General features: G+C 43.8%; 1 protein-coding gene across 6 annotated transcripts in view; it reads left to right on the top strand.

Annotated features, from left to right (window-relative positions):
* The window catches only part of pcdh7b (protocadherin 7b), a 180,488-nt gene that overhangs the window by 79,358 nt on the left and 75,075 nt on the right, over positions 1 to 26,055 (top strand). For 2 of the 6 annotated variants that reach the window (XM_033610294.2, XM_033610298.2), the window contains exon 2: positions 623 to 818. The exons of 2 other annotated variants lie outside the window; for them this stretch is intronic. In XM_033610294.2, the coding sequence (XP_033466185.1) occupies positions 623 to 818 (196 nt within the window). Of the gene's footprint in view, positions 1 to 622; positions 843 to 26,055 lie in introns of all 6 variants that reach the window. 2 more of the 6 variants (XM_033610293.2, XM_033610296.2) reach the window with 1 other exon arrangement.

The raw sequence follows: 26,055 nt of genomic DNA, 5'->3' as shown, positions 1-26,055 counted from the left end.
TTGCCCCTATGATTTTCAATTTCTCAAGGATTTTCTCAGTTTCTGGATTCTTCGTTCAAAGTTTTCTTTACAATTTCAGCCTAACATGGGTTGAGTAATGGATATACAAATGGTCATTTAGGGGGTAAAGTATTCCTTTAACATACAGGTATAGCCAGTTGCCATGTCGTCTTGGTCCCCTGGGCCTCGAGCGAGCTTGTGAAAGACTCCCTTTGTACAGCTTCCTCCATGTCCCTATTCTAATGTCTTCCTATTGATAGTTTTCAGGGTGAATGAAAGGTATGACCTTGTTTGTAGTGACAAAAGGGTTTTTGTGTGCTATTGTGCTAGAGCAGATTGAGCTGTGTGTCTTCTTTTTTGGGGTCAGTAAAATGACGTCACAGGTGTAGTAGTTGTGTCCTTAAAATCTAGCAAGCACACTTGTACGACTCCTCCAATGAAAGCATAGTCTCCTTACCCCTGCCCCCTTCTTTCCCAACCTATTTCTCCACCATCCTGACCCAAAATCCCTTTCCAAAATTCCAGAGGATCCAACTCCCCAGCTGTCGTCAAACAATAAAAAGACAAAAAGTTAAAACAGTCCCTTTTATAGTGACCCCCGGCCGTTTGGTTTCTCTTGTAGCCGTTTCGCCGAGTGACCTTCTCTGTGGTGAGCCAGCCCCAGGACCCTCACCAGCAGGGATCGCTGCAGAGCTGCTACGACAGCGGCCTGGACGAGTCGGAGACGCCCAGCAGCAAGAGTTCGTCAGGCCCCCGGCTGGGCGCCCTTCCCCTGCCTGAGGACAGCTACGAGAGGACAACGCCGGATGGCAGTGTCGGTGAGGCAGAGCACATGGAAAATGGTAGGGGCAAACACTAAAGGAGATTAAGAAAGCGTTAAGATACAGGAAACACACACGCACATAACTGCCCAGAGCATTCACGTACAGTACAGTAGCACGCCCGACGGTAGGCAGAAACATACAAAAAACATGTGAGTAAAATTTGCCATCGAGTTCTTTTTTGGCTTTTGGTTCGTTTTTGTAGTGTGCCAGGTGTGATGTGGTGTCGAGGCTGTGATGCAGAAGCTGTTGCAACTTTCATTAAAGCTAAAGCCCTTCCATAACACACGTGGAGACGAGTATAAAATCTATGGTTGTGTTCCAGAAACAGCGGGCTTATTTGATCAAAGGCGCGACAGCAGGGAATATATGTACAGACATATGCTTTCAGACCAACACCTCTCAGGCTGTCTTTTTCCTTTCAGTTTGCAGCTCCTTTCTTTACAGTTCCTGTTGAATTTCATTTGTCATCTGGGTTTCAACTTGACTGAGAATAGGTTTTTTGTATCAGATGTCTTTGAGTTGAAGTAAAGGAGGAGTAACAATAGGGGGTTAATACCCAACTTGAGTTGTTTGGAAGCCATACAGATATCTGCTCTGCTGATATGCAATGTGTGCTGGCTTGGGGCCCTTACGAAGGAGTTTATTTTTCCACAATTGGGAGACAGAGATGATGTTCTGTAGGTTGTAATGTAAAAAGACTGCAGCCTAGAGAGAGAGAGTGAGTGGGAGCAGTGGAAAAAAGGAGCCTATTGTAAAGGCAGTCCCTGGGTACAGTACTGTATCTTCCCTTGCAGAACCTTCTTGCAGCTACCCTGAGCTAGTTTCCTACCAAGACCAAAATATGTGTGGGTGTGTGTATCTGGGTGTGCAGCGAGAGATGGGGGTAATGGTCCCATTCATAGTCGAGGAGTCTGAGGCGATGCTTAACAAGGAGGAGCTGTCTTGAGAGTGCTAAGCCTAAGTGCAGAGGCTTCCCCGCTGCAGCTTAGGATAAAGATATTCAAATGGCTTAAAGATTCACATCCTCTCTTTTTCATTTATTTATTTTTTTAAAGATGGAGTTGTTCCAGAGATGATGTCTTAACTTATTTTAGATCAGCGCAGTCGATATAATATTCTGCTGTATCCACTCATTGAAGCCTGGGCATCCTTTAGGGGACATTTGGGAGGGTATGATATCCAAAGGTAGGGTTGCAATGACCCCGAGATAGAAAGCAGACAGATGTGCACATCAAACAGGCAGTTACACAGGTGCCCCACAGTGAGCCGTCTCAGATGTTGGCCTTAATGCAGATTAAAAGGGATTTGAGCCACTTTAATGTGAGCTGATATGGCTACCTTGTGGATACTTAAAATCTCCTTTGTTTCAGACAATAGGCGCCCATTAAAGTGGCCAAATTAGACCCAATTAAAAGACTCATTTCAGTTTGGTCCCTGTTTAAAAGCAATAGGACAAGGGACAGCCGACAGCTAAAATAACCCAGTTAGATGAAAAGTGGGACCCAACTGTCACACCTCAGTTTGGTCTCTCAACACCCAACACTGTCCGACATACTGCGACAAGTACCCAAACAACTAAATACAGGACAAAAGATGGCTTGAGATCGCCCAGCAGCTGCTAACGTAATGTTATATGTTGGTCATGGAAGAGAGTTAGCTGTGACAGCTAACGTTTGCACCAAATTTAGGGTATGCTTAGTTTGTCAACTCATTTCTACATAGGCCTGTGTACATATGCGTGTCAACCGGAAGTCCATTCATTTCCATGGTAACCTCCGTGATGTCTTTACAGACTCCCTTTTTCATTTTTTTTTGGGGGGGGGGGCTTGGAATTTGCCTTTAGTACGTTGAAAAACTTTTCAGGTAGGCTGTGTACATTGTGCGCAACAGGAAGTTAGCATAAAAATGAATTAGCTAACAGGCTATTTCATTGAATTCAGGCAGCTCAAAAAATATTAAGCTAACTATATCATAAAATTCGAGCAGCTCAAAAACAAATGAGCTAATAGGCTATTTCATTTAATTTAAGCAGCATAAAATGAATTAGCTAACAGGCTATTTCGTTCAACTCAAGCAGCTCAAAAACAAATGAGCTAACAGGCTATTTCATTCAATTCAAACAGTATAAAAATGACTTAGCTAGCAAATTAATTGGCTAACAGGCTACTTGATTGAAATCAGGCAGCTAAAAATTAATTAGATAACAGGCTATTTCATTCAGTTCAAGCAACATAAAAACAAAGTAGCTAGCAGGCTATTTTGTTCAATTCAGTTTGCATAAAACAAATTAGCTAACAAGCTATTTTTTGTTGAATTTGAGCAGCATAAAAACAAATTAGCTAACAAGCTATTTCATTGAATTCAAGCTGCTAAAATTGAATTAGCTAACAGGCTATTTCACTGGATTCAGACAGCTCAAAAATGATTCAGCTAACAGTCTATGTCGTTGAATTCAAGTAGGCTAGCTCAAAAACAAATGAGCTAATGGGCTATTTCATTTAATTTAAGCGGCATAAAAACAATTAGCTAACAGGCTATTTCGTTGAATTCAGGCAGCTCAAATCGAATCGGTGACAAGTGTTAAAGTGGTTAGCACTGTCGCCTCACAGCAAGAGGGTTCAGGTTTAAGCCCGCTGGCCTGCTGGGGCCCTTCTGGAGTTAGAATGGGTTAGCGTGGGTTTCTGGCTTTCTCCCACAGTCCACAGACATGTAGGTTTGGTTAACTTGTGACTTTGAGTTGTCCACAGGTGTGAATGTGAGTGTGTCTCAGTGTGTCAGCCCTGTGATAGTCTGGCAATCTGTCCTGGGTGTACCCAAAACTTTAAGAGGATAAGTGGGTACAGGAAATGGATGGATGGATGCTCCGTGCACATATTCCATGAGATTGGATGGTGAAAAACACTTTTCTCTTTTCTGCAGTGCTGTGTTTATCCATCTGTGCAAAGATACATTTCCTCACGTACTTTAATACTTTACAGACACAAAATGAAACTGTGTGGGAACGAGGCTTCAAATCAAATCCACCTTGAGAAGAAAAACAGCACAATTAATGAAACAAAACAGAATCTCACATACCACAAAAAAAAACATGTATCATAAAACATGATGTAAAATATTTCCCAATTAGCACAGTGACCTGAAGTACTTGGCAAAATACTCCCCATCAATTTTAGTTTCAGCTCAGCTCGCATATGTTGTTAATTCTCCCTTTTTCCACGGTTTGAGAGGGTGCTATTGCAAAGTACACTGGAGCTTTAAAGGAGATTTGTTGGAGGAGCAGAGTCAAGGTCAATTCATGAATCGCTCTCCATCCAAGAGAAACAACATGCTCTGCTGCTGCTCGCTATCTTTAGTGAGATCAGCCGAACTGGTGTGTATGTGAGTGTGTGTGAGTGTGTGTGCAGATGGAAAGGCAGCTGCACATGTGAATGTTTTGTTCAACATATTGTTTTTCAATCTCAAAGCAACCTCTGAATCTCTCTCGCAGTTTTTTAAAATTCCGAGCTTCTTACAGTTTGTACTCCGAGGCTATGAGGAGATGCAATCTGCAGTTAGGGAGGCAGCGGGGTGGCCTTGTGGTCCGAGAGGCTGTAATGGGTGTAGGTTCTGTCGTTCAATCCCAGGCAACAACAAAAAACACAGCTATATGCTTCCTGTTAGTGTCCTTGTGGAAGACGCTGAGCCCCTGTTTGCTCACTCGTTCGAGGTCGCAGTGGATGAGGGCATCCGCTAAATACCTAAGTGTAAAGTAAATGCAATCATCTAAGGTTAGGGCAAATATTGGCAAAGTGCTTCAGCCTCTTGAGGGATGCTAACTACAGTCATTAGCACTCCCCCTTGTGTTGTAGCCAGAGCACACGCAGACATCATCAGCACTGCTGTATATGAAGCCCCGGCCCTTTTCTAGAAAATGAGGGAGTTATGAGAAAAGAGGGAGAACAAAAGTTAGCAGATGGCTTGGCGTGGGCATCATTAGTGATCGCAGGTAATTGCATGAATTTACGTGCTTAATGTGACAGTGATTTTTTTTGACGGTGAAGGAAGAGGGGAAAGTCAAAGAGAATATGAGCGTGCACATAAAAGCGACTGGAGTCAATTTAAGACTATGAAAGTTTCGACCTTTGGGTTGAGGGTTTGTCAGTTTGCAAACTGAATCCGAAGGATTTGATTTTTTGTTTTCCATTCAGAGCGTTACTGATTCATCATGTTTGATTGCCACTGCTTTGTGTCAGGGTGAGCGGCGGACAAAGCCTCGTGTCTCCTTTTTGATGCCGTGCCTCTTCCAGCTCTAACTCGCTCGTTGTCGATCGATGTTCGCACAGTGCGCAGGAACAATCGTCCTCCACTGCTTGTCTGCACGCACAAGCATGCACGCCCACCAACACACACACACACACACACACACACATATATATGTATGCAGGCATCCGTACGAATACAGACAACACACACACAGTCTGTTTTTCACTCTCTGCCTCTATCCTTCCTTTCTTTCTACCATGCACAGATGTGCCGAGGGACCCTGTTTTCTTTTCCTCATCTCCTTCATCAAGGTCAGGTTTCGAACTTTATTATTTTCTATTGGTTGACTTCTTTCCGTGGGGAGTGTCAAACAAGAAAAAACAAGAAAAGAAAAAAACAACCTCTCCATCCAAGACAAATTCCTCCAGAACCAACTCCAAACAGGGAGTGCTCGGGTCATTGCGGGAATACGAACACATTCTTGACCCGTTCCACAAGACTCCTCTGTAGTTTCTTCTTCATACGTTGTTTCGGCAGAGTGAGAGACAGTTAAAAAAGCTGCATGTCAGGAACCTATGAGGATTCTGCTGTATCTTTACACATGTATCTGAGTTTGTTCAGCTGAACGCTGCACAAAGAAGTCAATTTGTAGTTTTTTGGAGCGAGAAATCCATCAATTTCACCATAAATCTTGAGCAGCTCGATGTATTCCCCTGCTATGGCATTTCAGTTCATGAAGTCTTGATCTTTTTGATGCACAGCTGGGCCCCTCACTTATTCATAAGCTTACCCCGGTGCTCATCAGATATTCATAAACGCTGAGTGTTTGGAGTCAAACACCCGATTAGGCCGTTATGGATGTCAAAGAGCTCTTCCAGATGTACGGCGTTATCGCTGGGTCAGAGACTCGTGCTCTATTATTGATCTCCACATTGCCGTTGGGTGGGGGGTGGGGGGGGGCAGAGTGGGTTTTTCAATTTTTACAGTGTTAGTTCAAGTACACCTTAAAAATAACACGCTTCCACGCTGCCCTTTCATCATGAGCGAGGTGTCTGAGGTGTGCAAAGTGTTATTTTTTTATATGAAACCTCTGCGCGAATCTAAAGAGCTCCCGGCACTGGAGATGTAATATCATTGTTCAGTGCATCAGTGTAGCTGTGCTTGTTGCGCTGTGGGTCACGCTGCCAAGGATTTATCCTATAGAGTGGCTTTTTTTTTAATAGAGAAAATAAATGCTAATGTAAAATTTTAACCTTTTGGCTTCACCTTCTTGTATTCAACCGTGTGTTTGTACGTGCTGTGTTGCCGGCGGCTAATGCTCCACGTAGGTAAGCAAAGCAAATGTACCAATGTGGGCTCAAGTGTGTGTGTAGTGATCTGGAGGAGAGAGAGAAAGAATAAGAAGATTTTTAAAGGGACATTTCACCCTTTCCCTTTACCTGTAGTGCAGTCTATCAATCTAGACAATCTAGACTGTTTTGGTGTGAGTTGCAGAGTGTTGGAGGTATCAGCCGTAGAGATGTCTGTCTTCTCTGATATGTAACGGAACTAGATGGCACTCGGCTTGAGGTGCTTAAAGTACCCTAAAAACACATCTGAAAAACTCAACAGCAATGTCTCTTTCCAGAAATCATGACCTGGTTACTCAACATAATCCACAGACCTTGTTCTGAGCAGTTTCATGTAGGAACTATTTTCTTTCTACCAAACTAAACCCACCAACCCTATCTCTGCCCAGAAGGTAGCGTACATCTACTCATTGATAAAGGCTTGAGCTTGTGACAACGGAGCTTATTCTCATTCCCTTGTCGTCAAATACTGACTCTTTGTCACACCCCACTGCATGTTATATCCATGCCAAAGGCGCCCTTTAGCGTCTTTATGAGATGCATTAGGCTTTCAACTAGCTAACCTTAAAGCTCAGCTGAGGAGGACATCAGAAATCTACATCCTGTGCTGTCCAACCTGTTCTCAATCCCAGGTTGTCAAATGCAGAGACTTTGTAACGCCCCTCTGCTTCTCATAGCGACACATAAGGTATCCTTTGGCGCATTTACCTGATGTACACAGAAGGAAGCGTGTATTTACTTATGGGCAAGAATTTCATAACAGCGGTGCCTGTCCTCATTTCCAGGTCATCAAATATTGGCACACTGTCACACCCCGCTGCACGTATTATGTACTCCAAAGGCACCCTTTAGCGTCTTTGCAAGATGCTTTGAGCTTTCAACCAGCTAACGTTAAAGCTCAGCTGAGAACGATGTCATAAATGTTTACATCTTCTGCTCTCCAACTCATTCTCAATCTCAGACTGCACTCACCAACTGAAGGAAGTGTGCATCTACCAATGAACAAGAGGCTCATGCTCGTGACAGCGCAAGACGTAAATATTAATGGCATTCTCCTCAGCCTAACTTTAGCTAGCTAAGTGGTGCTATGTGGGCTAGCGGTAGATGCATGCTTCCTTCTGCGCACAGTTGGCAGCTGTAGTTCAGAAAGTAGGTAGAAGGAAGTGTGCATCTACTGCTAGCTCACCCAGCACCACTGAGCTAGCTAAAGTTAGAGCTTGGCTGAGGAGAATCAAACATCTTGACTAACTGGGTCATGATTTCTGGAAAGAGACAGTTTTTGCATGTGTTTATTTGGCAATTTAGGCACCACAAGCTGAGTGTCATCTCTGTACTTTTAAGAATACCGACCTACCAAGTACTGATTCACATCAAATCCATTGGTACCACAGAGCACATCTGGACGAGACCTACAAAGTCTAGACAAGAGCCGGAAATGCAGCAAAGCGCCCTGAAGCCTGGAAACCAGCCACGGAGTTGCCGCGTTCAACTTCAGACAGGAGGCGGAAGTGCCCCAAAGCCGGAAATACGGCCATGGAGCTCTGCCAGCTCTCCAACGAGCCAAAACTAATTCTGCAGTGCGGATCCACCATGATAGTTTTGACATCTGGTCTGTTTTCTTTTCTAGATTATTTTAGTAATAGCCTGCTATCACTGTTAGACGAGCAGACACATACAGACAGACAAAAGATAAGCTCTATGTGTGGATTGCGCTTTAGTCTACTACATCTTCCCTACAGCTTGTCCAAAAATTGCATTTTTGTTATTAGAGAGAAAGTAAAGCACCATAAAAGGTACCGTTGGGTGCTGGTACCGAATTCAAGGTATCAGTACCCAAGCCTAGTGCCATCTAGTTCCATTATATTGGAGAGAAGGCAGACATCTCTACGGCCGATACCTCCAACTATCGACAGCTCACCCTAGACGGATAAGTAGCGCTACAGGTAGGAGTTAAAATATGTGTTTTTGATTTAAACTGTCCCTTTAAGAAGGAAAGTTTCCTACTCCTGTTGGTCTCTCATGATGGTTTCTAGCAGACAGGACATAAAACAGTTTACTCAACTTTTTACTTACCACTACATCACTGAGTGCAACTCACAGAGGCTGATGATGCCTGATTTCATTTACACTGGCTGCTAAGTCAGATGAATAGTGCAAATTTATTGTAGCCTCTAAGAGAGTAATAGCACGTCCCACTGGCTGCTAACGTTAGCATGCCTCCCACGTTTCTCCGCTTTGGCTGCCAGACAACCACCCCCCAGCACACACACACAGACACACACACACACACACACCAGCCTCTATCTCACTCCTGTCTCTCCCGCTGAGAAATCTTGGGGTACCACCGTTGGATTACAAACATCATCATTTAGTGTTGGCTAGCTGGCCCAGTGGAGTAGGACAGACAAGTGGCAAATCTCAGCAGTTGCAGGTAGTCCAGACAGTCTGAGCCTGTGCTGACATGCACAAGACAGACAGACTGAAATGCACACACATGCTCAGTCACATAAAAACAAATAGCCATCACACACACACTCGCGCACACCCCTCGTTCAGCACAATGAGGCACTGCATCATTTTCCAGCCCTGTGAAGCACCTCACTAGATCACTTCATTGTTGTTGTTTCTCTCTATTTCCGAAGCTTTGCCCGCTGGAATGCTGCTTAGCCTGGTTAATAATGTGCGTGTGTGTGTTTGTGTGTAACTCCGTTCATTAGGCAAGCCCAATTGTAGGACCAGATGGCAAAGCGAGTTTGTTTAATTAAAACCATTCATATTTCAAGAGTGGAGCGGCAGCAGCGCTGGTCTTAGGTCTGATTTCCCCCAACTTGGTGGAGGGCTGGGAGTATGTGTGTCTGCGCGCGTGTGTTTGTGTGTGTGCCGTGCGCCCATCACCACCCGGCGGAGAGCGGCGCAGTGAAAAATCACCCAGCGGAAGGCACTCGTGCTATCAATCAGCATGTTACACACGCTTCTCCCCCCATCGCCCTCCCCAAGGTCGCAGGCCATGTGTGCACACGAGTTAAAAACACTACAACATTAATTGGAAAAATTAAAATCAGGACAGAAATGAAAGAAATAATAATGAGCACATAATAAAAAGTGCATAAAAAGATTTGGAATGCTTGCAGCAGGGTTTGTATCGAGCACAGTCCTCTTGCCGTGTGTGTCCCATTCATTTCCATCTGTCCCTTACCCCACGCCCCTTATTTCTTTCCGTGATATCCTCGGGCAGTTCGACAGTGAGCAAGTCAGAAAGAACAAGAGGACCTGGTGAGATGATGTGAGAGAAAGCACTGAGGGAAAGCAGAGTAAATGAGTAACACATTGTGCAGGAGCCCAGAAACAGATCGAAGGATGGGAGGTTGGAAAGAGACCAAGAGATAGAGAGAAAATTAATAAAAGAAAAAAAAAACAGGAGAGAGATGGAGAATGAGAAACAGGAGGGAGAAAAGTGAGGGATGGGGTTACATGCGTGGAGAAGTTGCCAGCAGGGAGTGGCGCTTGACAGAGAGATGATTGATCACAGCTCAGCCGGAGCAGGCAGGTATTCAAATCATACCCAAGTGTCACATCCGCAGTCCTGTCTCTCCACACGGGCACACATGGACTGTAAAGCCCACCCAGTGCAGTCTTAACTCCTGGAACTCAGCACTCGGACAGAATTAAGTTTAAAAGAATACCTGTTCTTAAAGGGATACTTCACCCACAACATGATCTTGCATGACTTAACAGTGAACGAAGAATCCAAAAACAAAGACAATTCCTGATAAATTGAAATCATAGAACTCTTAACCGACTCGTGCAGTATAATCCGAGTCTTATTTATCCAGTCGTGTGCTAAGAACTTCCCAAACAGAGGCCCTCTCTGACAGAAAAGTGAACTAAATGTAGAACTTATCGATGCTCTCTTCAAAGCCAGACTCCATTGACCAAAACGGCAATTTTAGTTCACTGAACACAGGAGCTCATGGTCTACCGCTGCCTCGATCAGTTAGTTTGTTCCCAACCTTTTTTATGTCAAGAACCTTGGTAACCTTGGTAAATGCCTCCATGGTTATGAAGAATCCAAAAACTGAGAAAATTCTGCATTAACAGAAAACCTCTGTCAATCTCTCTATCTTTGTTTTGGCCTGTATCCTCTCCTGCACAATGTTTTAACTTTTAATTTGTACAAATAAACTAAACTCAATACAGGGTGAGCAGTTGATATACACGTGATCATTTTGTGGATGAAGTGTTCTTTGAAGCAGAAAGACCAGATGTGCGGACAGCTTTGGTGTGTTTCCTGTTAAAGGACCGGTTGACCCAACTGCAAAAATATTTTCTCATGTACCTCTATCAGTATCTAGCCATGCATAGTTTTATTTGTCAAGATTTGGAGATCTACTCCAGCACTGAAAAATATATATTTTTTAAAATTCAGCTGCAACATGTCTTTCCAGAAACAAAGTCCATGTTTCTCAAGTACAGTGATTCTAAACCAGTGGACCTTGAGGGAGTTCGAGGGTGTCCCCAGAAAAATTGGGATTGGTTTATTTTCACTATTTAATTCACTACAGAAAGGAGTGTGACTATTCTGATCTTAGATTTTACTTCCTCTACCTCAGCTGTAGTTGACAGTCTTAATCATATCAAACAACCACATCTCCTCAGATAACGGTCCCTGAAACAGAATCTTCTCAAAAGGGGGTTCATGACCGAATGTGTGTCAATTTAGGCGTCCTTGACACGAAAAAGGTTGAGATCCACAGCTCTGGGTGATACATAGACCTCAGTGTGCACAGTTCTCTTTGTACCTACTTTATACCAAAGAAACAGTCCCTAAGACAATGACTAGTTCTATAGATTATCTAGAGCCCCAAGCAGGTTCTCAACTTGAGCATCAGAACCCTCCTAAGGAGTCACAAGATAAATCTGAGAGGATGTGAGATGATTAACAGGTTAGAACAATAACAAAAAAATGAATTTCTGCAACACAGCATTGTGTCTTCTCAGATTTCGTCTTTGTGAATTACTAATTTGACCTCCTCAGACCTCGAAAAGCAAGCCAAAAAGGATTCGTAACAACTCAACTAGAGTGTAAATAACAATTTTTAGGTGTCATCTTCAGTGTATTTGAGCAGAGGAAGAAATATCATTGACAAATCTTTGGTAATTTGGATGAACTGACTCTTTAAATCCTATCCTATCTTGCAATGTTAATGAAAGTGAAAAACAATTCGTATATCCCCCCCGTGATTCGGTTCTGCTCCAAATTTTAATGGGTTCGGTAATCACCTGTGCTACACCTTTCCACAAAGTTTGATGAAAATCCAGCCTGTAGATTTTCTGTAATCCAAACAGAAACCATGACCTCCAAGGTTAAGGACAAATTTTGTTAAGATTTGAAAAAACCGAGGTGCGTCAAACAAACAGCGTTGTTTAAAAATGGATGTAATGCTTCTGATACTACACTGTCTGCAATGTAAGATCCAGAGGAGACTGCCAAGGATAAATAAGAACTGATGTATGTATGTGGTGTGCAGAAACACACACACACGCATACACACACACATACTGCAAAGGTCCAAGTGTGGATAATGGAATTGTTGCTGCGGTGTTTTGTGTAACTACAGGCGGCTCACACCCACTCCTGACAGAGATTAAAAAAGCCATTCAGCTGGCTTACAGTACAAACGCTGATACACTGAGAAGCATCACACAGCCACAATGGCCATTTGGTTTGAGAGAGGGGAAAAAAGTGTCACCACTTTGTACTGACTGTGTGTACCTACAGAATATGAGGCAGCAAATGTGTTTTAAAGGTATTATTGTCAAGTGCTCGCAATAAAAGCCCCACTCGAGCAGGGCGGCCATGTTGTTTTGGGGGGAATACGTGCGTCGATTTTTGGTCGGTTGTTTTTTTGCATTGTCTTCTGCAGTCTGGACGACTCAGCCAGCACTTGTAGGAGAAAGAGAAGGAGAGCAGAATGGTTTTTCATGGCGCTGCAGAGACATGACTGTATTTTCAATGAGGGCCTACAGTCATACACGCCGCCATGTGCATTTTGTGCCTTTTTAGGTGCAACGAAGCGGTGACTAGCAATTTGGCTTGTCTCCAAATGGCACGGGCATTTGTTATGTTCGGAATAAAATCAGTTCCTCCGACAGCTGTTAATTTGGAATGCGCCTACTTTTTTGCTTTTCTTTTTCCCCTCACACGATACCATCGCTCCTTGGCTAAGGGTATGTGTGTCAGGTGTTGCATTTGGTGGGGCGGTCTTCGGCGAAGACAATTAAACACCTCCAAGGCACTCAGCCAAAGCCTCCCTCCCTCCACTCCCTCCTTCCCCCCCTCCTTTTCCTCCCAGGCACTCTGTCTTCTGCTTGTTTTCCCACCTCCTCCGACTCCTCCTGGTCCTCCTTTTCTTTCTAACTTTCCTTTGTCACAATAAGCGGTTAGGATTCTGCGCATGATCGTTGAAGAGATGAGGGGAACAGGTTGTGCAGAAGGAACATCAGGTGTGCAGCACGGGGACGCAGTGGGTGCCATGTCTTTCCCAGTGTGAGGTCTATAGCATGGGAGGGGGCTCGCTGCAAGAGATGCCAATAATCTTACTCGCTGCCTGCAAGTGTTTATTTATTTATATCTATATTTTCTGATGCTCAAATGCTGGCTGCGCATCCAAAGAAGACCACTGCAAGGGACGACTATACATATGTATGTGCATATGTTACAGCATACCAACTTCACACCAGGAGCGTATCTGAGAGGAACACTGAGAAAGAATGAAGGCATTCTTTTTTATTATTATTATTTTTCTCACTTCGGGGACTTGTTGGAAAAAAAAAAAAAAAAAGCACAAACAACAAGAATTCAGAAAAACACATTCAGGTGTTCACACATTCTGTAGGCCCGACACCAAGCCGAGGCCGCTCATGCATTCATTCATGCATTTGCCAAACATGCTACACTTTATGTGCAAACACCGTCTCTCACTCCCCCCACCCCTCCCCTCCTCGTATCTCACAGTTAAGGCACATACACAAATCCATGCATAACAACTCTGCTGGAACTCTTTCCTCCTGCTCAACACATTCTTTCCACGCATCTGAAGCACTCGCCGGCAATTTAATTTTGCACACAAGGAATGCGCCGCTGATTATAAAACACATTTGTGTGATTGCAGAACTTTCCGAGAAAAACACAAAAGGTGGACACGTTTTGCCAACAAAGCAACTGGAACCAGATGTAACCTGCTTACTGCCAGTATACTGTTTATACAGGGTTCCCACTGGGGATGTCAGTCTCACTTAAGTTTGCTTTTGATAACCTGACACCCATTAACCAGTAACTAACCATTTTTGAGACCATCTTTACCACTAGGAAACCTAACTGCACAGGACCGTAAATCCTTGACCAGGGTAGTTAATCTCGCTCAAAAAATCATTGGTACCGACCTGCCTGATCTTGATAAGCTTTACAACTCTAGGCTTTTGGCCCGGGCTTCAAAGATTATTAGCGACACAAGTCACCCTGCCTCTAGTCTTTTTGTTCTACTCCCTTCTGGCAGACGGTACCGTTGCATTAAACGTTCTACCTCTCGGTTCATTAAGAGTTTCTTTCCCTGTGCTGTTCGTAGCTTAAATAACCTTCAACTGCTCACTTGAATCCATCCTTGTGCCTGCACACATTGGTACAAATGTGAGTATCTATTATTGTTATTATTGTTATTATTATACTTTTAAAAAGGTGCCAAACATGTACTGCTTTATCATGCACTTTTCGAAGTCTTGTACTTTATCAGTGACTTTAGTGCTATTGTTTGCACTTTTAAATTTCTTGTACCTTCTTAGAGGATGTGGGCGTATCGCTGGGGGCATTGTCCTTGTGATGTACCTACCTGTTTGTATTATTTATTCATTTTAATGTTTGTCTTATGGTCCCTTATGTCCTTAATGTGAACTCTTGCAATTGTTTTCCAATGTGGTATGTTACTGCAAATGCCAAATAAACTGACTCTGAATCTTTAACTTCTAAGAAAAGAACGCAAAATGATGTGAAATACAGGGGACCTATCCTTTTGGTTCAGCACCTTATTGTCTCAATTAAGACTGGACTAAAACCGGACTTTTGAAATACATGTAAACATGTTAGTCCCACTGAAATTGTACAAAGTCCGACGAACACACCCAGATATTGCGATTGGCAGTTGAATGAATGCATGTATACAGTCAATTAGACCCAAACTGGCCGAGGCGCTCGGCATTCAGAGACGTGCATATTCGGACGAACGAAATTTACAGACCTTTAAAGTTGTCCACCATGGTACCAGTTTGACGCTAGCTAACTGTAGCTAACTTGTTTGTCGATTGTTGGGTCTGTGACGCAATATGTCAACCGGAAAGAGGTCCAATACCAATAAGCTGAAAGGGGGCATACCGCCACCTGTCGTAGTGGAGTTGGATAGGAGTGGAGTTAGCTTTAGTGCTGCATTTCAAAGCGCTATCCATTTGGAGGTGGTAACATTTTAATGGTTTATGATGTATTGCCAGTGGGCATCTTGGTTGGTTTTAACTGCTCTCTAAGTGGAGCATGGTAGTTTGAAGGTACGGAGCTTTCTTGTTTTGATAGTGTGCACATGAAAATTGACAGATATTGGGGTATGAGGCAGGATTTTAGTGGTAATAGTGATTTTCACATTTCATTTTCCTTTCAAAAAAAATAGAGAAATGACGATAATATGATTTTTGCTGGGGTCTGTATTAGATAAGCACGATATCCTACATCTCTGTTGGACCACATTCTAGGGAAAATATGTAGGAACCCTGTGAATAAATGTGTCACCGTAGTGAAAGTTTGCCTTGTGTTTCTGAGTGTGCCTGTGCGCTCCGGCTTGAATATAAGCAGTGACTCTCTTTTTGACCTTTAAGGTAGGAATTGCAAATTGTGTACATTTTTCTGGCCGTGTTTGTGCATGAGCTGACGCATGCACGTTGTAGACCTTTCTCTGTTTATCTTACACATTATGTATGTGCGGCATCTGGCCCCGGCAGCAGCTTAACCTTTGACAACTCTGATTCTTTCGCATTATGCTTCTTCGACCGCCCACAACTTTGTCCCCAACACATGTTCAAACTGGCGAGAAACAATACAAAATATCTACAAACTTCTGTTTCCGTGGCATTGCTTTCGCCACCCCGTGTCAGTTCACCCACGTGTGCCTATTTGCAGAACAGCTTGCCGTGCCACATCTCCAGCAGGCATGGCTGTAAACTGGCATTCCTTCTGGGAAAAAGGGATTTTGTCAGGAAACTCCTCGCTGTGCCAGCAGCGTTGGCTGCTACCACTAATTGATACCAATTAGGTCGTATTATTTAGGAATTTGACATCATGTTCGTCTTTAATCGGGGTGGTTTGATGACTCAGAGACACAACTAAATGCTGTAAAACTGTCAAAACACAGGCAAACAAATGCTCTGCTTGCTGCAGGCATTATGTGGAAAGCTAATGATAATCAGTGTGTGTGTGTTTCCGTGTGGGGAGACAGTCTTAGTGTGTGGCAGGGGGCTATGTGGGGGTAACAGCAGCTTAAGATAAACTGTGAGACAATCAGGGTCAGAGTCAGTGTCCTCATGTCAGTATTTAAAATACTGTATTTAAGCACACTATTTGCACTGGAGAAGTAACACCCGGGACTCCTAATCATTTGTAATAATTAAGTAAGGTCGCGGATCTTGCAAGGGAGTTCAAGTATCTCTGGGTCTTGTTCACGAGTGAGGGCAGAATGGAGCGTGAGATGGATCGGCGGTTTGGTGTGGCGTCTGCAGTGATGCAGGCGCTGTGCCGGAAGGCAAAGCTTTCGATTTACTGGTCCATCTATGTCCTAACCCTCACCTATGGTCATGAGCTCTGGGTAGTGACCGAAAGAATGAGATCATGGATACAAGCAGCCAAAATGAGTTTCCTCTGTGGGGTGTCTGGGCTCAGCCTTAGAGATAGGGTAAGGAGTTCGGACTTCCAGAGGGAGCTCGGCGTAGAGCCGCTGCTCCTTTGCATCAAAAGGGGTCAGTTGAGGTGGTTCGGACATCTGATCAGGATGCCTCTTGGGCGCCTTCCGTTCGAGGTGTTCCTGGCACGTCCCACTGGTAGGAGGCCCCGGGGCAGACCCAGAACACACTGGAGGGATTACATATCTCATCTGGCCTGGGAATGCCTCGGGGTCCCCAAGTAGAAGGTGGAAAGTGTTGCTGGGGAGAGGGACATCTGGGGTGCTTTGCTTGGCCTGCTGCCCCCAAGACCCGGCCTTCGGATAAGTGGATGAAAATGGATCAATGGTCTGTGATCTTGATCCAGTGAAAATCTACTGTGTCTGTAATTTGTCAAGTAGAAATTTGACTGCAACCTTCCTGCTATATTTTGCAAAAAACAAGGTCATGTGATGATATTAGCTCCATGTGAATTGAAATCAAAGTGATTAGGGGACATATTTAGAGAACACAGGGGGTTTACAATGTGCCGGGTGGGAAGGGGTGGCTGAGGCAGAGTGGGTCATTCACTGATCAGAAGATCAGCAGTTCAATTCCTGGCTCCTCCAGTCCGCATGTCGAAATATCCCTGAGCAAGATACTGAACCCTGGGTGAATGGGTGAATTTGACTAGTAGTGTAAAAAGCGCTTTGAGTGTCCAGAAGACTAGAAAGGTGCTATACAAATGCACATTCTCAAAATATTGAGGGGGATGTGTCCTCTGCGTCAGAATCTACGCCTATGGCCGTAACTGACTGTCAGAATCAAGTGCTCCACAAAGCCTTGTTCTCAATCATTCATTAACTGTTAATAGTTCAGTCACAGACGCTTTGGTGTCCACGAATGCATCAATCAACACTTAAAATGTCCCATCTTTTATTTTAAATCATTAATTAATTGTTTATAAATTGCGTATAAATGCCGTGTGGGGTTAAAGTGTTTTCTTGTGCTTTGCAGAAAGTGCTATGGATCAATACTGAGTGCTGAAGAAAATGTGCCCCGTGTATTCATGTGTGTGCTTGCAGTGTACAGTGCACATGTGTGTGGCTCCGAGCAGAGATGCATCATACTCTCAGCGGTGCTACAAGACTACCACGGCCCACCAGAACTTATTTTTACTCCCCTCCATCCTCTCGCTGTCTCTCTCGCCCCTCCGCTCCTGCGCCTTATAAAAATAGATGAAAGCGCCCAACAATGGAAGAAGGGGGTTATCCTCCTGCTCTCCTCTCCGTCGCTCCCTCACTCGCCTTTGAGGACACAGTTAATGTGTCTCATATGGGGGACGGCCGGGAGGTGAAAGGGGGGGTGGATTGAAATGAAAAGCAAACACTGTTTATAGGAGGTTGCTCTCTGGCCTCCCCGTGGCAGAGCCAGTGTTAGAGGTCACAGAGTGCCACACACCGCAACCTTTGACACCGGGGATGGGTTTCATAACATCGCCCCGTCTCCACACACAGAGCCACATACACCCCTCATACAGCTGGACACATGCTTGCACACATGTGCACACAATCCACCTGGAGGGACAATATCCTCCTGAGTTCCTCCGGCTGAGGGATTTCATTATTTCGTCTCTTCTTATTTCCTTTCGGAGGGAGTTTTTCAAGGCGCTGCGCTCATGGACACAATTACTCAGGGTCATATATGCATTAGTGGAAAAAAAAAATCCCCTCCCGAAAGTAGATGTGTGTATATTTTTTTTTCTATTTCGCGGGAGTAAAAAATAAAAAAGAGGATACTCATTATTTTTCCTACCCTGAACAATCCTTCTGTGGTTCTCTCAGAAGTCTGAAGAGAACAGAGGGTGAGGTTTGGTCCGAGCCGTCACAGAGCGAGTGACTTAATGCCTTTTTCCGACACTGCTTTATTTATTTATTTATTTATTTTTTTACAAAGGCTTGTCCGTTGAGTCCATCGAACCGGTTTCCCTGGAAACTGCGAGGCCAGAAATCCACATAATGGTCGGCATTAGCACCATACATGTTTTATGAAGGCCGAGAGCTCACCCTACTTAAGACAAACATCCGCCGAACCATCCGCACGGCCGTGAAATTGGTGTGGCATGAGGAAACTGTGTGTATGTGTGTGTGTGTGGTGCTAATATTTGCTTGCTGCTCTCCTGTGAGTGTGAAGCTGCTTTCTTATGCATTGTTGACCCATTTAAGGGCTTTGGCTTTTCCGCTATTGTGCCGTCTCTCACAGTGTGAATAGTTTATTCCTATACATGCGGCGCCCACATAAAATCACACAAGGAAAAAAACTCTATGTATTTCAGCGCTTTTTCCCCCCAACAAGGAAATAGTCTTTTGTCTGTTTCTCTTCGTCTTTTCTCATAAATACATTATCTCTTCCCTTCATTCTCTTTCTTTCTTCCTCTCCGTCGCCCTTCCCTGGAACGCCAGTTGAAATGAAATGTCGTCAGAGCGGGGGGACGCATCACCGGGGTTTCGTCGTGGAATAAAACAACCCGCTGACAGCTCTGGAATTATTTTGGGGCACCACGCGCCATTTCCCCCTCACGCTGGGATGAATATGCATTGGCACCCGGTAATTGAAGTGCCGCGTCAACTTGAGCCCGTGACTTGACAAATTTCACCCGAGTCTCTCTCCATCATCGGCGCCGTTCCCTCTCCTGTGTTGTTTGTAATTTCGGTGCACCTGGTCGTGAAGGCAAGGAAGCATCCAAACGCACACCCTTCCCGCCAGGTGTTTTTTTTTTTTTTTTTTTTTCCTTCACCTCAAGGTCAGAAAACAAGAAGCAGAAATGAATTCTCCTCTCCTTTGTGTGCCATTCACCGTGGCCAGCTGTCTTTTCAAGCCTGTGAAATGCAGCAATCACCTCACAAAGCTCCGGCTCAACTATGCACGTCTCTGATGACTGCGGTCCTGAGCACAACTTCCTGTGAGGGATGAGGAACGGCAAAGTGGCAGTCAAAAGCTTCCATTTAAACCACAATAGAAAAGCACCCGAGAGCCAAAACATATCTGCGGACACAATCAGAGCGAAGTAACGCGACACCGAAACCAAACAATGGAGGTAAATGTGGTGGGGATTTGATGAGGGAAAGCCAGGTGAGTTGTTTTTCTTTCCCTGGGGGTGTTTAACAAAAAAAAAGATTAACCCTTTGAACAAACGCAATAGTGGCACACCTGTTTCTGTGTGGCAAAGCGTGTGACTCTTTGTCTGCTTCCTGCCCTTTTGTTTGCAGTCCCGCCTGCAGACTAATGGCTACCTTGAAGGCTAAAACAATAGCATTTATCTTGTCTGCGGCTCAAAGTAACCCTCAGGCAACCACTTTAGCAGAGGTTGTGGGACTAGTCACAGGAGTGTCTCCGCAGGGCACGCAGGATTAGATTTAAGCAGAGGAAAAACTAACTAATGAACAACGGTCAACAGAGAATTGAAGCGTTGTTTAAAGGAAAGTTTAAACTTCCTCAGGTTATTCTTATTTTCTGTTCTTTGACTTTTTGTTGCAGTAACTGTCACAGATTTGATAGTAAAGGGTAACTTTGGTATTTTTCAACCCTATTTTCCCATTTTTTTGTCTAAGTGATGAATGTAAGCAGTTTTGATTCTGGTCCAGTCCCTGATTGCAATTGAGCTTTGTCAATTTACATCCTTTAATAGTACCAGTTTTTGCCACTGACAGACTCAGACTGTTATTGTAGGTGTCTGACATTATGGAAAGGATCCCTACAGAGATAAACCTTTTTGTTAAAGAGTAACATCCTTTTTGGTTAATCAGAAGCAGACCCAAAATCACTACGGCCAAACCCACCAGACTCCATTTAAAAAAACATTAGTTTTACCATAATAAAACACACTTCATTCAAAGTAAACCCAGTTAGATGTGAAAATATGCTGGTACACTAAAATGAATGTTTATTTAAATGGAGTCTGGTGGATGTGATGGTGATTTCAGGGCCGTTTCTGTTTAAATAAAAATGATTCTACCCTAAGATAAAGGTCTATCTCTGTTGGGATCCTCGGTTATGAGGCTCAATCCAAATACACCCCTCCATTTTGTGCGCTCACAACAAGCGCAAAGTGTTAGGGCTGTTTCATAGTCGACGCATGCAACGCGAGCAAGTGACGCGAGCAACGCACTTCCTTTCATAGTCAACACATTGAACGCAAGCGATGCAGGTGACACTTGAAATGCAATACATCGCTCGCGCAATGGGGGTAGCAGAGTCACCGGTACATTCCAGCTAGCTAGTACTGCTGTAGCAATGTGTCCCAATGCATTTGCGTCTGTGGGCCTTTGTGTCGACTATGAAACGTTCCTGAGAGCTACATGGCCCTCCAAAGGTAGTTTTTTTTTAGAGGCAAACTTCAAACCGAGCGTTATGAGAAATCATCAGCAAGATGGCAGCACAAGCAACTTAAGAAACCCACAACCGTATTATCTTTGTTTAAAAAGAATTAAAACTTATTTTAACCATCATATTATCGTAGTTTGATGTTGTTTCAATGTATATTGTTTTTAAAACAATAACAAAACAAATTGCTACCATGCAGATTTCTCAGAACGTTACTTAGCTAACTAGCTAGCTAACGTTACATCGTTATTTCTGATATTTACATTACAGTCCTGCATTTTGACACATTTCCACGTCACATTTCCCCCCTTTGATGGAATATAAACTCTGGAATCTAACTAAAGTCCAGCAGCAAAGTTGCTGCACTTGTTATCGCTCCTCCAATATCAGTGCAGACTGGCACACTAGGAGCACAGGTTGCTAACGTTAGCTTACAGAGCACCGCTAGTGGCCTGGTAATGAAGCAGTGTTCTTTTTTTAAATTTGATGACTTGTTTGATCGATTGATGGTGTGAAACTGAAGTTGTGAATTAGTGGTATCCTAATGTCACGGTACATTAGTGAACTAGCTAGCTAACGAAACATTGTTATGACAGATTTGTGCCTTACAGTCCTGCGTTTTGACATATTTCCATGTCGCATTCCCCCCCTTTGATGGCATACAAAACCCAAAATTTAACTTCAGTCCAGCAGCGAAGTTGCTGCACTTGTTACCATTCCTCTAATATCAGCACAGACTGGCAACGTAGGAGTACAGGTTGCTAACGTTGGCTAACAGATCACTAGTGGCCTTGTAATGAAGCAGTGTTCTTCTTATTTGATGACTTATTTGTTCGCTTGAAGGCGTGAAACTGAAGTTGTGAACATTTGTTTGTGAACAAACAAATCGTTACATTGGCTAACTAACTAGCTAGCTAACATGACATTGTTATTGCTGATTTGCGCGTGACTTTGCCACATTTTGACATATTTCCATGTCACATTTACCCTGTTTGATGGCATATAACACCCTAAATTTAACTAAAGTCCAGCAGCAAAGTTGCTGCACTTGTTACTGCTCCTTTAATATCAGTGCAGACTGGCAGGGTAGGAACACTGGTTGCTAATGTTAGCTTACAGATCACCACTAGTGGCCTGGTAATCAAGCAATGTTCTTTTTTTATTTGACTTGTTTGATCAATTGATGCCGTGAAACTTAAGTTCTGAATGACTTGCGAGCATCCATGCCTTCTATCTCCATCTGATAAATGATAAATGTCATTGTGATAATACCATTATTGTCATAGTTTGCCCATTTACGCAAAAGCCATTGATGACTACAGCTGATGTATTAGAGTCTTGAAGGGTTTCAACCACTGCTCCTTGTAACTCTGCTCCCAGGAGCTGAGGGGCACTAGAAAACGAGGGCTATTGGTAAAAAATAAATGGATTTGGGCTGAAGTCTACCACTGTTACTGCTACAACATTGTCTCAGCATCAAACAACCCTTCAACTTTTATCAGCCATGAGGAGAGCGAGAGAGAAAAGGGAGCAGGAAGAGCTTGACATGATGACAAAAGACGCCCCTGCCTGCGCCCCCGCCACCGATGGCCTGACAAAACAGAGCATCCTAATCCAGATGATGTGCCTCCAAGTCTGCTCACAATGCCCGCAAACACAACATTCATAAGCACACACATAACTACATATGTGAGGGACCAGATTCAGACAAAATCACTCTCTATCTCTTTAAGCGAATGCCCTGAAATCAGCTTTTGGCAGCCTCGGAAAACATTGTTTCGCCTGCAACTTGCAGCGACTGAATGGGTTTGTGTAATTGTTGGAGGGATGCTACTGGGAAGAGGCGTCTGACAAACCAAGAGCTTTGTATATGTAGACATGAAGGAATCCTTTGTGCTGAAGGTGTAAGTGGAAGCTGGATGTAAAATACAGGGAAAAAAGGGCACACTGTTCTCAAATTAACACTGTGTGAGGTTTTTTTTTTTTTTGGTTGCACCAGGCTACTGTATTCTTTGGCTCATGTACACAGGGGCTGTAGCATGCAGGGGAGCGCTGTTTAGCCTGCCCTCCCACACACAATGTACGGCTTGGATTTTAAAAATCTTCTGGAAGTGACAGATTGGGTTCACACACTGCGCTGGGAAACAAGTTACAGTCATTATCTAGTTATAGCGGCTATGATGAACTCTTTCAAACTACTCTTTGGGTAGTTGTCTCATATCAGGACTGCCACACACGCACAGACGTGTTTTGATCTCTCGTGGCCTTTTTTCCACCGAATACAGAACTGCCTTTAACCAATTAAAGGGGAATTCCACCTTTTTTTTTTTTCCAGCTTGTACTTGAAAGAAATCCAGCCACGCCTCTGTAATCTGTTTATCATGTCTGCTGAGGGCAAGCGGCTTCTAGCAGCAGTAGTCACTACAAGTATAACACAACTCAACTGTCAGTGGTTGAGTTGCATTGTGGGTATTGTAGCACCAGGTTTTGACAAGAATAAGTAGAGTAAGATGATGAAATCTCTGGTTCTGCTGCAATGATTTTTATAGTTGTTTTTTTTTTCAAACCATCCATCACAAGTCTGACGGTGTTACAGGAGTGTGATGCTAAATAATAGCCTGACGTTAATAAATGAGTAATTAATCCTTAATGATTCTGCAGAGAGCAGATATGTTGCATTTGCACATTATTATGTAGCAGATACAAACAAACTACATTTCAACAATGTTATTGTTAATGTGTTGCTTGATTTAAGGCCCCAGAACCACTTAGTAATGGCGAGGAAAGGATCATGTTTTGGCTTGAAATACCCGGTTGTGGGTACAATATCTGCTGGAAAAGCAGTGATGTCTCAGTAAGAAAACAAACGCTTTTCGGGCCACGATCCTTGCAGGAAAATCAATGATGTCTTAGGATAAAACTTTTCATGCCACAATCCCCACTGGAAAAGCAGCTTTGCCTTTGTATAAAACAACTGCTTTTCATGCCACTATTCTGGCTGGAAAAGCAGTAATATCTGGGTGAAAAGCAACCACTATTTTGGCCACAATCCCTGCTGGAAAAGCAGCAGTGTCTCCCTAAAAAACATCCGCCTTTGGGCCACAATCCTCACTGGGAAAGCAGAGGTGTCTTTGAAAAATATCCAGCATTGGGCTTCAATCCCTGCTGGAAAAGCAGCGGTGTCTATGTAAAAAAACATCCCCTTCTGGGCCACAATCCCTGCTGGAAAAGCAGCAGTGTCTCCTTCAAAAAACATCCGCCTTTGGGCCACAATCCCCGCTAGAAAAGCAACGGTGTCTCTGAAAAAAATAATCTTTTGGGCCACAATTCACGCTGGAAAAGCAGAGGTGTCTTTGAAAAATATCCGGCCTTGGGCTTCAATCCCTGCTGGAAAAGCAGCAGTGTCTCCGTAAAAAAACATCCGCCTTTGGGCCACAATCCCTACTGGAAAAGCAGCGGTGCCTCCCTAAAAACATCCCCTTCTGGGCCACAGTCCCCGCTGGAAAAATACAAATGCCTTCTTTAAAGAAAACAACCACCTTTTGGGGCACAATCCTTGCTGGAAAAGCAGTGATGTCTGTGATCTTGTCTGTGCCACTGTATCAGGAGGAAAAGCAGCAACAAGTGCTTTTCATGCCACTATCCCAGTAGGTCTTGGTCAGAAAACACCTGCTTTTCATGCCTAAAAAGCAGCTGAAAAAACAGTGACAGTTCCTACAAAACACCCATGTTTGGTGCCTAGGTTGCATACCATCCACCATCCCCTACACCTCCTGATGACAAAGCCGGCTCATATACTTCCTCACTTTACAAACGTTGGTATGAAATGTACAACTGTAACAAATTTGTGGTTTGCCAACATTTTCTTTTAGTCACTGTTTAGTTTAAATGGAGAAAAAATGTCTACAAGGTCTATCACGACCTCTTGGATAGTAAGTCTTGCTGCTATGACCTCAAGTCCCTGAAATGGCTGCTCAGGTACCTCCATAGTTGCACACACTGTTCAGGCCAAATTTGACCCGAACGCTATGTAAGGGCAAACACCACACGTGATAAGAATTTGCATAAGAATCTAAATTTCTGGACGTTGTAAGAGTATCCGATTTTTAGTGACTGTGAAAAAGAAAGAGACAGAGCGAGATGAATGATGGTTCCATCACCCCACACGTTGTGAATCTGAAGTCACGCCAGGGCAGCATAAATCATCTTAATCCCTGAGCGATTGCAGACGGGGCAAGGACACACACATCCACACACACACACACTTATGCATATATACACGCGTATAAACACACATACACACTCCTCACCTTGTTCCAGAACTCCCCAAATCACCATTCAAATCACTCATCTTTATTAAAAAAAAAAAAAAGAGGCTGCACTTCTTTAACGGCTCATGGGGCTTGAGCGAGGTTTAATCTTAATCAAAAGCAACCGCAGATTATAAGCACAAAGAACAGATGGTTTTCGGAGTGAAAATTGCATTTTCCAGACATTTTTGATTGTTTGCTCTTTTCTCCCTCCCTCCTTGGTGTTATTATTATTATTACTACCCCTGCTTTTGCTGATTTCATTTTGGTCTTAAAGGCATTATCTGGGCTTAAGACTCGCTGACCAATTCCAAAAAATGCTCCTGTCAGGACCTTTCATTAGCGCCAAAGTCTTAATCCACCTCAATACATACATGCAGTAATCTCCCCCCCCCTCCACCCCTCCATCCTCTCCTCTGAAAAAGACCATAGCTGTCAACACTCATGTTCTCTGGCTGAACTCTGCACGAGGACAAAGCAATTTGTTTCCAACGCGTCAGAGGAGGAGCTTTGAGGAGGCACATGTAAGAGCCGGCTGCAGAGGGGTGAGAGTGTATACAGTGTATAAACAGATTTTTTTTTTTTTTTTTGCAGCAAGACTGCGAGAATAAAGACAGTGAGCTCCTTTTTGTGGTTTGGGGCTTTGATAGAAAGCCTGCAAGCTAAAGAGTTTATCCTCTGGCAAAGGTGATGATGGGAAGAGAGGAAAGAGCGAGAGACGGCGGGCGCGGATGTGGGAGTGCGTAGACGCGATTGTATTCTGTTCAAGGTGTTATGCAACCCGGGCAGACTCTTTCCTTTTCTTGTGATTAATTGTGTACGTGCTTGTGTGTGTGTGTGTGTGTGTGTGCGTGTCCTCGCACTCAGGCAGGAGATTGTGTCAGTTTAATCTGAAGTGCTGATGATGTGAATAGGGCAAAAAATAATGAGAAACAAAGAATGCACAGTTAAGATCCAGAGAGCACTTCCACTAATGAAATGCAGTGTCTGATACAT

This window comes from Epinephelus lanceolatus, chromosome 22 (assembly GCF_041903045.1).
Source record: "Epinephelus lanceolatus isolate andai-2023 chromosome 22, ASM4190304v1, whole genome shotgun sequence".
Classification (NCBI taxonomy): domain Eukaryota; kingdom Metazoa; phylum Chordata; class Actinopteri; order Perciformes; family Serranidae; genus Epinephelus; species Epinephelus lanceolatus.
This window is presented reverse-complemented; position numbering and strand designations above follow the sequence as displayed.